Source organism: Panulirus ornatus, chromosome 73, assembly GCF_036320965.1.
Source record: "Panulirus ornatus isolate Po-2019 chromosome 73, ASM3632096v1, whole genome shotgun sequence".
In the NCBI taxonomy this organism is placed as follows: domain Eukaryota; kingdom Metazoa; phylum Arthropoda; class Malacostraca; order Decapoda; family Palinuridae; genus Panulirus; species Panulirus ornatus.
This window is the reverse complement of record NC_092296.1, coordinates 9,513,824-9,527,778: the sequence shown is the minus strand read 5'-3', so window position 1 is coordinate 9,527,778 and position 13,955 is coordinate 9,513,824. Positions and strand designations below refer to the sequence as shown.

The following is a 13,955-nucleotide window of genomic DNA, read 5'->3' as shown; positions in this document are numbered from 1 at the left end:
AATGGAACATTTGGTGGGAGTTCAAGTTCAGTAGTAACTGCATTAGTGCTTTTATTTTGTCCTCCTAAATGGGTCACCTTCCTGGTTATCGAAGTCAGATTGATCTGGTTAACCAATGTTCACATTACCGAATGTATATCAAAACAGAAAATTGTTGGGCTGGATGTAGATGGCATACGCAGAAAGTAGAAATTTGATAAATCTCACAATCATCAGTTACCTTGTTATTGACGCATGGAATTTTGGAATATTGTTATCATCCCGATAATGGGCGCGTACATTATCTGACCAGATCAAAGATTCATACCTTTTGATACATTTTAGTGTTTCATAAGACAGTTTGGACAGACGGGTGCTAACTTGAAATGCAGTAAGCTCTAACTGGAGAAGAATACTTGTGCAGCTGCTTTGTTCATCAGTCATATGAAAAGACACTGCATCGTGTGCATAAGAAGAATGTAAACAACCAAAGGTCTTTGGGTTCTTTGGTGGCTGATTGTGGCAGCCGACACCTATTAAGTTTAACAAAAATTCATCCAGTTCCATCATTCTTTTCGGTTGCACAGAAATTATCTGAAGATTATTATCCATTAGGCTTCACCGCAGATCATCGTGAGAGTGAGAAGACACGGCTAGGTTCCACCAGAGAGACCCAGATGAACTCCTTCACACTTCCGTACCGTTAGCTAATGCTCTCAACTCCTTGGGTTGCCATGGAACTATGGTGCCCTTAAGCCATCCCTTGTCGTTGCATGTTGAGAGATAAGTAGCTTCTTTACCCATCGCCCAGACGGAAAATGAATTTGAAACACATGTCTAAAGCTAATGCGAACGAGACGTGTCTATCTGCGTCCGTGTGTCTGTATATACATATATATGCATATACGTATTTACGTATGTATTTGTGTTGCCATGCATACACGAGGCTCTCTCTTGCATATCTTTTTTTGCATTAGCAGAGACGACACGACCAACTGAGCCCCTAATCAAAGCCATTCCATTAACGCACACATGAGGGGGTAGGGGGTTGTTATTCCATGTGTGGCGAGGTGGCGATGGGAATGAATAAAGGCAGACAGTATGAATTATGTATATGTGTATATATGTATATGTCTGTGTGTGTATATATATGTGTACATTGAGATGTATAGGTATGTATATTTGCGTGTGTGGACGTGTATGTATATACATGTGTATGGGGGTGGGTTGGGCCAATCTTTTCGTCTGTTTCCTTGCGCTACCTCGCTAACGCGGGAGACAGCGACAAAGCAATATAAATAGATAAAATATATATATATATATATATATATATATATATATATATATATATATATATATATATATATATATATATATATAACAGAAAGATACCGCGAGTTTCCTATGTAATCAAATATTTTCATCGGCATTTCCCTGTAATCCCATAGAACTCCGATGTTGATTAAGGAACTGAGTTAATGGCATTACTCAAAATCGTCAACACCATCTGGGCCTACTTCTCTTCACGCTCTCATGGCCACCTCAATATTCTCCTTGTGATTTTTTGTTTAGCTCTCGTCTCTGGCCGGCCATCATCAGGAAGCAGTGTTACCAGGTGGTCGTACCTGACCGTCTTGCACGAGTCTGTCGCTTCGTAGTGTATCTCGTACTCCTCCCATGTTAGGACTCATCACACACACATAATGCTCCTCCCATGTTAAGACTCGTCACACACACAGTGCTCCTCCCATGTTAAGACTCATCACACACACATAATGCTCCTCCCATGTTAGGACTCATCACACACATAATGCTACTCCCATGTTAGAACTCATCATACACTCAATGCCTCTCCCATGTTAGGACTCATCACACACATAGTGCTCCTCCCATGTTAGAACTCATCATACACCCAATGCTCCTCCCATGTTAGAACTCATCACACACATAATGCTCCTCTCATGTTATAACTCATCACACACATAGTGCTCCTCCCATGTTAGAACTCATCATACACCCAATGCTCCTCCCATGTTAGAACTCATCACACACATAGTGCTCCTCCCATGTTAGAACTCATCATACACTCAATGCTTCTCCCATGTTAGGACTCATCACACACATAGTGCTCCTCCCATGTTAGAACTCATCATACACTCAATGCTTCTCCCATGTTAGGACTCATCACACACATAATGCTCCTCTCATGTTATAACCCATCACACACATAGTGCTCCTCCCATGTTAGAACTCATCATACACTCAATGCTTCTCCCATGTTAGAACTCATCACACACATAGTGCTCCTCCCATGTTAGAACTCAACATACACTCAATGCTTCTCCCATGTTAGGACTCATCACACACATAGTGCTCCTCCCATGTTAGAACTCATCATACACTCAATGCTTCTCCCATGTTAGGACTCATCACACACATAGTGCTCCTCCCATGTTAGAACTCATCATACACTCAATGCTTCTCCCATGTTAGGACTCATCACACACATAATGCTCCTCTCATGTTATAACCCATCACACACATAGTGCTCCTCCCATGTTAGAACTCATCATACACTCAATGCTTCTCCCATGTTAGGACTCATCACACACATAATGCTCCTCTCATGTTATAACCCATCACACACATAGTGCTCCTCCCATGTTAGAACTCATCATACACTCAATGCTTCTCCCATGTTAGGACTCATCACACACATAGTGCTCCTCTCATGTTAGAACTCATCATACATTCAATGCTCCTCCCATGTTAGAACTCATCACACACATAATGCTCCTCTCATGTTATAACTCATCACACACATAGTGTTCCTCCCATGTTAGAACTCATCACACATCTTATACTGATCCCATGTCAGATTTCAACACACACCCAGCACTCCTTCTATGTTACACCTCAATACACACTCAGTACCCAACGTATGTTAGACCTGATCACACACCCTGTACTTAGACTACATTAGACCTCAATTCTCATCCTGTAATCATCCTATGTTAGACCTCAACACACACAGCCAGTACTCCCCATATCTTAGACTTCGCCAAACACCTAGTACACGTCCTATGCAACACTTTACCGCACATCTAGTACTTGTCATTGGTTAGACTTCACTACACACCCAGTACATCCACAATGTTAGGTTTCACAGCGCATTCAATACTCACTCTGTGTTAAACTTCATCACACAGCCATTACTCGTCCTGTGTTAAACTTCACCACACACTCAGTACTCACTTCGTGTTAAACTTCACCCACAACCAGCGCTCTTCTACACTAGACTTCACCACATACCACACAAGCACAGTATTGGGTTTCACCACACAACCAGTACTCGTCATATCTTTGGTTTTACCACACATCCAATATTCGTTCTATGTTACATTTCACCAAACACCCAGTGATCGTCGTACGGTAAACTTCGCATCCAGTACACGTCCTAGTAATGCAATCTTTTTCTTACACTTCTGTTTCATATTGGAAAACACTGCTTCATCATATATGTTATAACCTTCTGCTAATACTGCAAAACAATTAAGGTACCATAAGGGTTGATGGCGTGGTCTTCACCGTCACTTCTACATTTTCCCATAAAATGCCGCCCTCAATTCTAAAAGCCATTTGATTCTACTCATATCCCTTTCCTGCATACACTTAAATGAGATATAACGAAGTAGCTTTATCCCTTTCCTGCATACACTTAAATGAGATACACATAACGAATTAGCTTCGGCCTGTAGATTCGTGAACACAGTTTGTCTCAACTTAGAATAATTCACCTCCCAAGAAATCCGAAATTTTGACTTGGTAATTGACTCTGTTATAGATTATACCAGTAGTCTAGTAGCATGCGCATGTGCTTAAGGTTGAAGCAAGTGCATATGCAGTGTCTTGCATAAGACAACAATCTTTGAGCAATTGACTGGCGGATAATGTTTGTTCCGTGGTTAATGCACCTCAGATACCAACTTCAACAAGCTAACTGCGCAATTACTATGAGCCGAAGGGTCTGCACATTGCTCGAGAGTCTAGCTAAGACGTGTGTAGCTGTCAGTGAGCCATCAGGTCTGAACCAGGTTTCAAAAGCTAGTTACGTGTACACTACTCAATGAACCATAAAGATTGCACACAATTTCACTGCTAGATCTATGCACATTGCCGTTGAGTCAAAGGCATTACGTAGAGTTCAACAGGCTAAGTGCCTACTAAAGGATGGTCCGAGAAGTTAACACAGATTCTGAGAAGTTAGGCGTATACTAAAGAGTAAGCTATAGAGTCATACAGATTTCAAAAAAGCTAATCGAGCACTGTACTCCAATGTAAACATAACAGGACACTACAGAGGGTGTTGGATGGGATAGCACGGCCAGTGTAGAGGTTCATAGCAATGGATCATAAACTCACATGCATTCTAGTGCTCGAACATATCTCGCCACAGATGGAATGGGCAGCACTTTGTCATAACTTTACTACGTTCTTTGGGTTTAAAATGTCTTCAGACACAACAGTTTTTCTAGGCTTGTTAGCGTTGCGCTGTCTTTCCTTGGGTAAGTAAAATTCTGAAGCATAGCTATTCATCTTCTGTGCTGGATAACTAATGTGGAACTCGGTATCCTTGCCTCTTCACTCCAGTATCAAAAAAGAAGAGGTAACGATTTATGGAAACAAAAATGGAAAGAAGTAAATAATGTGCTTGTTAACAATATAGCGGGAAATCACTTGAGAGTGATAGAACAGCAGAGAAGCATTGTGATACAGCGTTCTAAACATGCACGAGATAAAAACCAATGGTGAGTGAATGCACAAGAATCTAAAAAAGAAAGAAAAAGGCGTTCCCCTTAGTAGAGGTGGAAAGAAAATGGAGATCAAGAAAGCCATAGCTCGCTCAACAATAGAAAGCAAACCCACCGGAAGAATCAGAAGACATAAACCATTAACTCAAAGTGTTCTAAGAGAAAAAGGACAAAGAATAAAGAACCATCACTGAGCCAGAGAAATGCAAAACTCAAACCAAGGGACCACAAGCACCAGTGACCTACATACACAAATACGAAGGACTACAAACAAAAGGCAAAAGAACAGCAGAATATCGAGCCCCCTTCAGGGATGTTCCTGAAAGCAGAAGAGATCAGAAACAAAGAGGTAAACAGAGGACAAAGAATATTACCTGTGTGCATCATATTGACGGAGTCAGAAAAAATGTCAGTCGAAGCATTTGTAAAATCTATTTTCAAACGATCTATGATATTCCTTTCAAATACTTCTACCTATATACATTCCTGTTTAAGTAACAGTAATTTGCCCCAATTTGAAGAATAACGTTTTGGTGTTGAGCGTTGTGGTGCATGTCGTAAATCAAACGCTGTAATATGAAATTATATGACAAAGGACCGGTACAGTAGGAGTGGTCTGTCGTGGTATGTTTAATGCTGTGATTTGAGGTATTTTGTGGCAGTGAATGGATAATGTTTGTCCAAGATGAGCTCATGTAAAATTGTAACAATATAAGCTGTTGGCATGCAAACTATTGCATTCCGAAGAGAGTCAGAGTCAAAGGTGTTTGATTTGAATTATTTCAATGTGAAGGTAAGTATGTCGCGTGAGTAAGACCTACAGGAAACCACACTGGCAGGCTGGTGACTGACGCACCTCTACCCACGTCATCACCAAACTTATCAACAACAATTCTGAGAAAGGAGGCGTTGCCACCATGTTGTGTCACTGGGGTTGGATGGAACATAGAAGTACAATAAGCTCCATTTAGCAGCTTAGTGAAGAGACAAAGTTACACATATTTACAATATCCTGCCGTAATACGCTACTTCATATCCTCCTTCTTAATGTCCATCAATAAAAAGAAAGTCAATAATGCTGCAACTAAGCAGAAAACTTGATATTCTTAACAACAATGAATGTATGGGTATTTGAGCTTTTAAGCTTCCAGACACTTATTAGCGAACAGAATATATATATATATATATATATATATATATATATATATATATATATATATATATATATATATATATATATATATTCCTATGAATCCACGGGGAAAATGAAACACGAAAAGTTCCCAAGCGCACTTTCGTGTAATAATCACATCATCAGGGGAGACACAAGAGAGAAATATAACAGTCAGTCGATATTCATCGAAGAGACGAAGCTAGGACGCCATCTGGTATATATATATATATATATATATATATATATATATATATATATATATATATATATATATATATATATACGAATAAAGTGCATATGAACGCGCACCTTCATAAACATACAAACCACCTATAGCCAGGATCGAACCCGGGACCGCTTTGTCACAGGAGGGAATGTTACAGCTAGGCAGGCCCATAGCCTAGGGTAGCATTCCCGCCTGTGACACAGGGGTCCCGGGTTCGATCCTGGCCGTTGAAGGTATATATATATATATATATATATAAACTTTTAGCTTTTGCTGAGGTTTGTAGATTTCTGACGTCCAGCACTTCTGAACCAGGTTCATCACTTACTTTTCCCTTTTGTGCCAGGTTTATCTTTTTCAACATTTGTTTACTAAGTTTATCTCTTACTTTTCCAACTATTCTCTGACAAGTTTTTTCATCATGGTAAAGATTTCTTGCGATTATCACCGTTCAGTAAGGCTACAGAGCACAGCCCTTGACCAAGAAATCTACAGAATACAAAATAAAGCCTTTGACCATTTGATGCTATAAAACACAAAAACATTATTTGACCTCTAAGGCCATGGAAAATAGAACACAGAACACAAAACTCAGTAACTAGACAATAACACCAGAGACCACAGATGCTAATCTTTACGACTATAGTACACAGAATACATCCACTGACCAGTAAGACAACAGCACACGGATCACAGTCTCTGGTTTCTACAAGTACAGAGCACCAGCTTGCAAGCCATCGGAAGCATTAGGTAGAGATCGTGCGCTGTATAAGGTCAACCTTACGAGTAGCAAGGCATGTGGCACAGTTTTGGAAAGTTGTTACGTGGAAGGCTTGGTGGCGTGAAGGTTTGAGGGGAGGTCCCTCAGTCTCGCTTCCCGTGTCAACCTAAGAAGACTGTCTTATCCCGCACTGACACATTACGTTGAATATTATAAGTACATTAGAAAGGTAAATGGATCTAAGTGGAGAAAAAAGACGTAGTTCTTCAATGTGTTTTCAGTTTGACCAAAAGGGGACAAATTGGATGAGCAAAGTGCATGTGAATGTTTATTGTGTTGTGTTCGACAAATACGTGCTCTTCATAACACAGATCTTCATTTGATACTCGCTTCTCATTTGATGAACCACAGCTCTTCATCTGATACTCGCTCATCATTTGGTATGTAATCATCGACAAAAACATTCCAGTTATGATACTTACTTGTCCCTCTCGCCGAATAAAGTCATGCACACAAGATGCGACCTAAGAATCTGTTGCCAAATCATAGTAACATAAGAATTCAATTCCTTCACCACTACCTAAACCTTTTTTTTTTTTTTTACCGACGCTTCCCCTATCCCATCACTCCGTTTTTCTACTATCATCATCTCTTTCACAACCATCACCATCACTTAATATCCTACACCACCCGCCAGCACCACCGGGTCCACATCATCACTATCATGAACACATCGCTACCATGTACATCATCATCATCTACATTTTTTTCTGCACTGAGGCCAATATTCGCTTCGTGAACACCACCTACTCTCCTTCAACACCATTCCTCCTCCAACACTAAAATCACCTCCCTTTCACCATCAACAGTGTCTTGACCCTACATCATCACATTTTATTTCCAGTATTATCATCCTCTAATACTGCAAATGATGTAATACCGTGACATGTGTTAGCAAGGCTTATGTTACCCTCTATTGCTACAGAAAAGCACGTAATGCCTTTCCACTTGGTATAACTGCGCATGTATTGCTTTAACGTTACCAAGATATATCCTTTAGTGTTAGCAAAACATAGTAACGTAGTATATGGTACAAAGATACATGATATCTTTTGTTATTATGATATCATACCATAACATACGATAGCAACGCGAGGTGCAATCGTGACGAAATTCGTTTGCATTTTTATGACTGAAAATAATTGTTATGTGACGTGTTTCGGCTGACATCATGCTTGTGGTGTCTTTTGGTGCACATATTATTGTGTCACGTATTATCGCGAAACTTATTTTAGGTCCTTGTTATCGCTGGGTGTGCTATCGCGCTACCCATGATATAGATATGGTATATTAGCTCTTGATTTTACCATATATGATCGTGATTTTATAAGTCACTCTACGCTTGTTATCTTCAAGGAGTCAACCTAGAACGTCATATGGCTACGTGTTATCAGAAGGCGTGTTACTGTCGCATGTTAATAGTCCTGTCTCATCCCGGAACGTTTTATGAGATGAGGTTATCACAGTATGCATTACGGAGAGGTAGATTATTATGGTAAATATTATCGATAAATGTCACTGTTGATGTCAGGATCGTACGTCTGTCGTAACTAAGTTCCCATGTTAACCCTTAAACTTGCGCTCTCTGTTCAAGCCTCACTTGAACTAAGAAGGGAAAAAATATGGATTAACTGAGATATCTTTAGGCACACTCTAGTACACTTTTGTCTCGAGCCAAGATGGTTGCTTACCAACTAAGTAATGAATGAACCAAGATCTCGGAACGACAGCTCTTCGTCATTTGTAAAGATAATTTCATTAAAATCTCAGCGTGTCTGGTCATCGAGTTCTCTACGCACTGCATGAAAGTCATTTTAACAACAATTCCGAAGGAGTTGAGTGAGTTGTAAGGGATAAAGTTAAAGGTTTACAACAGAGTTTACAACCTAACCTAACTTTAACACCAGTGAAGCTAAGGGCCAACCCACCCCAATAATGCTTGTGTACACAGCTCCGGAGGTAATGTACCCTGCCCAAAATTTGTAGCCGTGAAGCCTAATTTACATTGTTTAAGAACAAGATGGAAAGATCAACCATTCTGCTTGCGCCCTCACAAAAGCAAGCATCGACAGGTTCATGAAAAAGATTCTAAGAGGGCTTTTGGATGCTCCCACGGTATCACAATATGTGTCAATACTTTATCTGCTAAACTGTGCACGGAAAGAATACTATGAAGTTTGTTAATCGCTCAAATTATAATCATAATTATGTTTCCTTACAGACAGATATATTTTACTACTAGTTTCTCTCTATTTGGATGTGCTACAAATATATTCTAAATAACATAAGGATTGTCAGGTGTGGCAGGAAGGCAACCTAGGTAGTTTTCTTACATAGATGGGAAACAGACTCTGAAATATGTATTATATTCCCAGCGACAAGGGAAAATAAATAAATAAATATACATACATCCCTGGGGATAGGGGAGAAAGAATACTTCCCACGTATTCCCTGCGTGTCGTAGAAGGCGACTAAAAGGGGAGGGAGCGGGTGGCTGGAAATCCTCCCCTCTCGTTTTTTTCAATTTTCCAAAAGAAGGAACAGAGAAGGGGGCCAGGTGAGGATGTTCCCTCAAAGGCCCATTCCTCTGTTCTTAACGCTACCTCGCTGACGTGGGAAATGGCGAATAGTACGAAAGAAAGAAAAGAAGAAGTTTCTCTCTATTTGGATGTGCTACAAATATATTCTACATAACATTCAGCAAAACACAGATCCATTACTTTGCACTAAGGCGCCCTTTACAAGCGTTGGACCAGACAATTAACAAAACCTAAATTTCTAGTCATGTGAACACCCCGTAGTAATAATCTACATAGAGATCCCTGTATTAGCATTTATCTCCACATCTGCCTATGAAAGACGTATCATTCACGATTCATGTAAGTCACTGAAGATGTTGAAGTATGGATAAGTCTTCATCCTATCATCACTACATTAGTGTATTTCTACTAAAAGTTACGTCAGATGCAGTAACCTGCTCACTACTGTATGTCATTCTTCATTTAATTAGCTTTTTCCTGTGTCTTTTGTCTTCATTAATCATCTGTTATGGCTTTACTTTGCAGGTGTCACTGGAATACGCAAATTCTGGTGTTATTATAGGCAGAAAAACCTACTTACACACAAGCATACAGACGTACAAAGAGAAAGAAAAAGAGTACAATCGCACAAACACAGAAGGAGAGACACATACAATCAGGAAAGATATAGGCTCAGCTTTATGAGAGACACATACAATAAGAGAGAGAGATATATAGGCTTAGCTTTTACCATCTTGGTCAAGTCGTTTCTGGTGGCCAAGAAGCCTAACACTATTGTCCTTGTCCTCAATGGATGTGGCGAGATAGGTCTCTCTCTCTCTCTCTCTCTCTCTCTCTCTCTCTCTCTCTCTCTCTCTCTCTCCTTTGCCCACACCATCAACAAAACCCTGTTTCACAGAAGCCGTTCTCATCTTCTGTCAATGTCATACCCAAGTTAGATGTTCACCAACTTCATGTGTAGTTGACCACACCCTCTGGTATACCTGCAGGTGTGAGGATGTGCTGCGGGCGTGTGGGCGGAGTGGTAGGCGTCGTGGGAGCTGTTCTGGTCCTTCTAGGAGTGACGCAGCTGATAGCTGGGATCTACTTCATGTTGGTGTTGCCCATATTCCAGCTGGGTTCCAACATCTGGACTGGCATTTGGGTAAGCCTCAATCTTTGTATATTCACAAGTTGCAAGGAATGATACTTGTAAAACCTGAGCGTGATACGTCTCTCTTCTCACAATATCTCTTTTAAGCTACAAACTTTTCTAATGGAGATCTTACATTTCATTTCATTCTGACATGTTTTCTGGCTTCGGCTCGCTACTCTTACATCTCCCTCTGTGATACCTAATCATTTTCAACATTTAAGTCGTATGCTTTCTTGTCATAGTTTTAAGTGGATAACCTCCTTCTTTATCATAGCTTTAGATGCAGTAGACTCCTTTCTTATCATAGTTTTAAGTGGATAGTCTCCTCTCTTATCATAGTTTTAAATGTATAACTTCCAATCATATCATAACTTTAAGTGCATGGTCTCCTTTGCTACGAAAACTTTCAGTACACAGCCTCCTATGTTATAATTCTCAAGTTCATAGCCTCTTTTGTCATCTTATTCTTAAGTACATAGTCTCTTTTCTGACCATAATCATTAGTGCATAGCCTCCTTTCTTATCATATTCTTATGAGAATAGCCTCCCTTATTATTATATTCTTAGGTGCATAATATCCTTTAACTGTGTCTCTCAATGTAGACTTTCTCCTCAAGTCTTGAGTTGTGTGAATGTTGTTTTATTCATTTACCATTAACAGGGGAGATCTTTTCCTGACTGCTCCATCATTATGTTATAAATCTATCAGAAATAACCTTATCTCACCGTCGTTTCTACTGCCTAACAGTCTTGCAGGCTGCTCAGAGCTGATCCCCTTTTCTCCTCTTTCCTCGCGATATATATTCCATGTTTATTTCCTCCAAGCCTGCCCCCTTTTTTTCTTCTTCTGACTGTGAGCTACACCACTTTGTTACTGGGTGTAGAAGGTAAATTGATCAAAGTCTCTCCGTGTCACAGTCGGGTATGTGTGGCATTATCGTTGGAGTCATCGGATGGAGAAAGCAGGCCATGCAGCGTGGCCAAATGGTGCTGATGGCCACCCTGAGCGTTCTTATGGCCGATGTGGCTAATCTCGTCATTCTTCAGGTGAGAATTGTGGCCAAGGTATAAGGAAATTACTGGAAGAAGGTAAGGACACTAAGATAAAGCCAGGTTTTTGTATGAAAATAGGAGAGTAAAAAAAAACAAAAAAAGTTAAGCGAGGGGTTATGCATAGCTGAGAGAGTGGTTCCATCCACTGCTAAATCTACTCCCAGATATCTAAAACACTTCACTTCCTCCAGCCTTTCTCCCCCTAAATACACCTCCCAGTTAACTTGTCCCTCAACCATACTTAACCTAATAACCTTGCTCTTATTCACATTTACTCTCAGCTTTCTTCTTTCACACACTTTACCAAACTCAGTCACCAACTTCTGCAGGTTCTCACACGAATTAGCCACCAGCGGTGTATCATCAGCGAACAACAACTGACTCACTTGCGTCTTTCTCCAAAACTCTTGCATTCACCTCCCCAACCACCCCATCCATAAACAAATTAAACAACCATGGAGACATCACACACCCCTGCCGCAAACCGACATTCACTGGGAACCAAACACTTACTTCCTCGATAAAAACTTTTCACTGCTTATAGCAACTTTCCTCCCACACCAAACACTCTTAATACCTTCCACAAAGCATCTCTATCAACCCTATCATGTGCCTTCTCCAGACCCATAAATGCTACATACAACCCCATCTGTTTTTCTAAGTATTTCTCACATATATTCTTCAAAGCAAACACCTGATCCATACATCCTGTACCACTTCTGACACCACACTGCTCTTCCTCAGTCTGATGCTCTTTACATGCCTTCACCCTCTCAATCAATACCCTCTCATATAATCTCCAGGAATACTCAACAAAGCCATACCTCTGTAATTCAACATACCTTTATCCCCTTTGCCTTTGTACAATGGCACTATGCATGCATTCCGCCAATTCTCAGGCACTTCACCACGAGCCATACATACAATAAATATCCTTACCAACCAGTCAACAACACATTCACCCCTTTTTAAAGAAATTCCACTGCAATAACATCCAAACCCGCCTTCTTGCCGGCTTCCATCTTCCTCAAAGTTTTTACTACCTCTTCTTCGTTCACCAAAGTATTCTCCCTGACCCTCTCACTTCGCACCCCAATTCGACTAAAATACCCTAAATACCCTATATCTGCATATATATATATATATATATATATATATATATATATATATATATATATATATATATATATATATATATATATCAAACATGTAATGCAAACCTTTTCCAAAAATCCCAAGACTCAAGCTCCGAGTCTGTCTAGCTGCCACGCACATGAACCGGGGTTCGATTCTTGGAAGTAATTGGTCATTAGTTACATACCAATCAACATACCTCTGGTATTGCTAACGTCTGTTTTTATAAAAAGGAACAACCAAAAAAACCTTATGTCATAAAGCTTAACTTGGTTTTCATACATTCAGAATTTCAAGAAAGAACATTAAATGAAATTGAATATTGCCTGATAAATAAGGTGTGATACTGAAACGTGATATTTCACCAAAAATAAAGAAGAAATCTGTTAATTGTGAATTAACAACTTACCCTATCTAAAAAGCTATGGAATCCCTAAGAATAGGCTTGAATTACTTTTAGTTGCTGACACTCACGTAAACTCCACTCAACACTGAATAGTTTCCCCTTTCGTTACAGGTTGGCGAAAATGGACTCTTCCTTTCCGAAGATGACCTTAGAATCATCATTGAAAGCAATCAAGACACCATTTTGATAATAGGTATGTTTTCATGCTTGGAGTGTTCAGTGGCATGATAAATGGATGGTATTTTGTTTTGTATAAAGGTAACAAATAATCAAGGATACTCAGAGTTCATCATTGCTCACAGTGCAATGTAAATGTGAATTATCCTGAATGGAAAACGTAACGTTTACAAGAGTCGTAACCCGCCATGTCTAATTTTGAATTGACTTTACTCCCACAGCATTCTGGCTGACGACAGTGCTGACATCTTTGGGCATCGTCGTTAGCTTTCTTGGTGCACAGTACCTTTTCTGTGTTGTGGTTCGAGGCCCTAAAGTGAAGGGCCGCATACCAGTCACCAGAACATTGTCCGAGGAAGGTCTACACCTTCGACAGGTAGAAACCATCACATTCCAACCACCAAAGTTGGCTCTTAGAACTACAGATGGTGTTGGTCTGGGTAATGGTGGAGTTAGTGATAGCGTGAATGTGCATGGCTTCTCTGGTGATGGTGACGATGCTCTTCGCAGTGGTAGTATTAACCTTATGTGTAGCAATA

At 40.1% G+C, this 13,955-nt stretch overlaps 1 protein-coding gene across 3 annotated transcripts in view; it reads left to right on the top strand.

The window, feature by feature from the left end:
• LOC139748373 (uncharacterized) overlaps positions 1-13,955 on the top strand; it is a 61,098-nt gene that overhangs the window by 33,366 nt on the left and 13,777 nt on the right. The window contains exons 1-5 of one of the 3 annotated variants that reach the window (XM_071661483.1): positions 7,038-7,140; positions 10,501-10,655; positions 11,565-11,693; positions 13,351-13,432; positions 13,638-13,792. In XM_071661483.1, coding sequence (XP_071517584.1) covers positions 10,509-10,655; positions 11,565-11,693; positions 13,351-13,432; positions 13,638-13,792 — 513 coding nt within the window. In that variant the 5' untranslated portion in view covers positions 7,038-7,140; positions 10,501-10,508. The other 2 variants (XM_071661482.1, XM_071661481.1) reach the window with 2 other exon arrangements.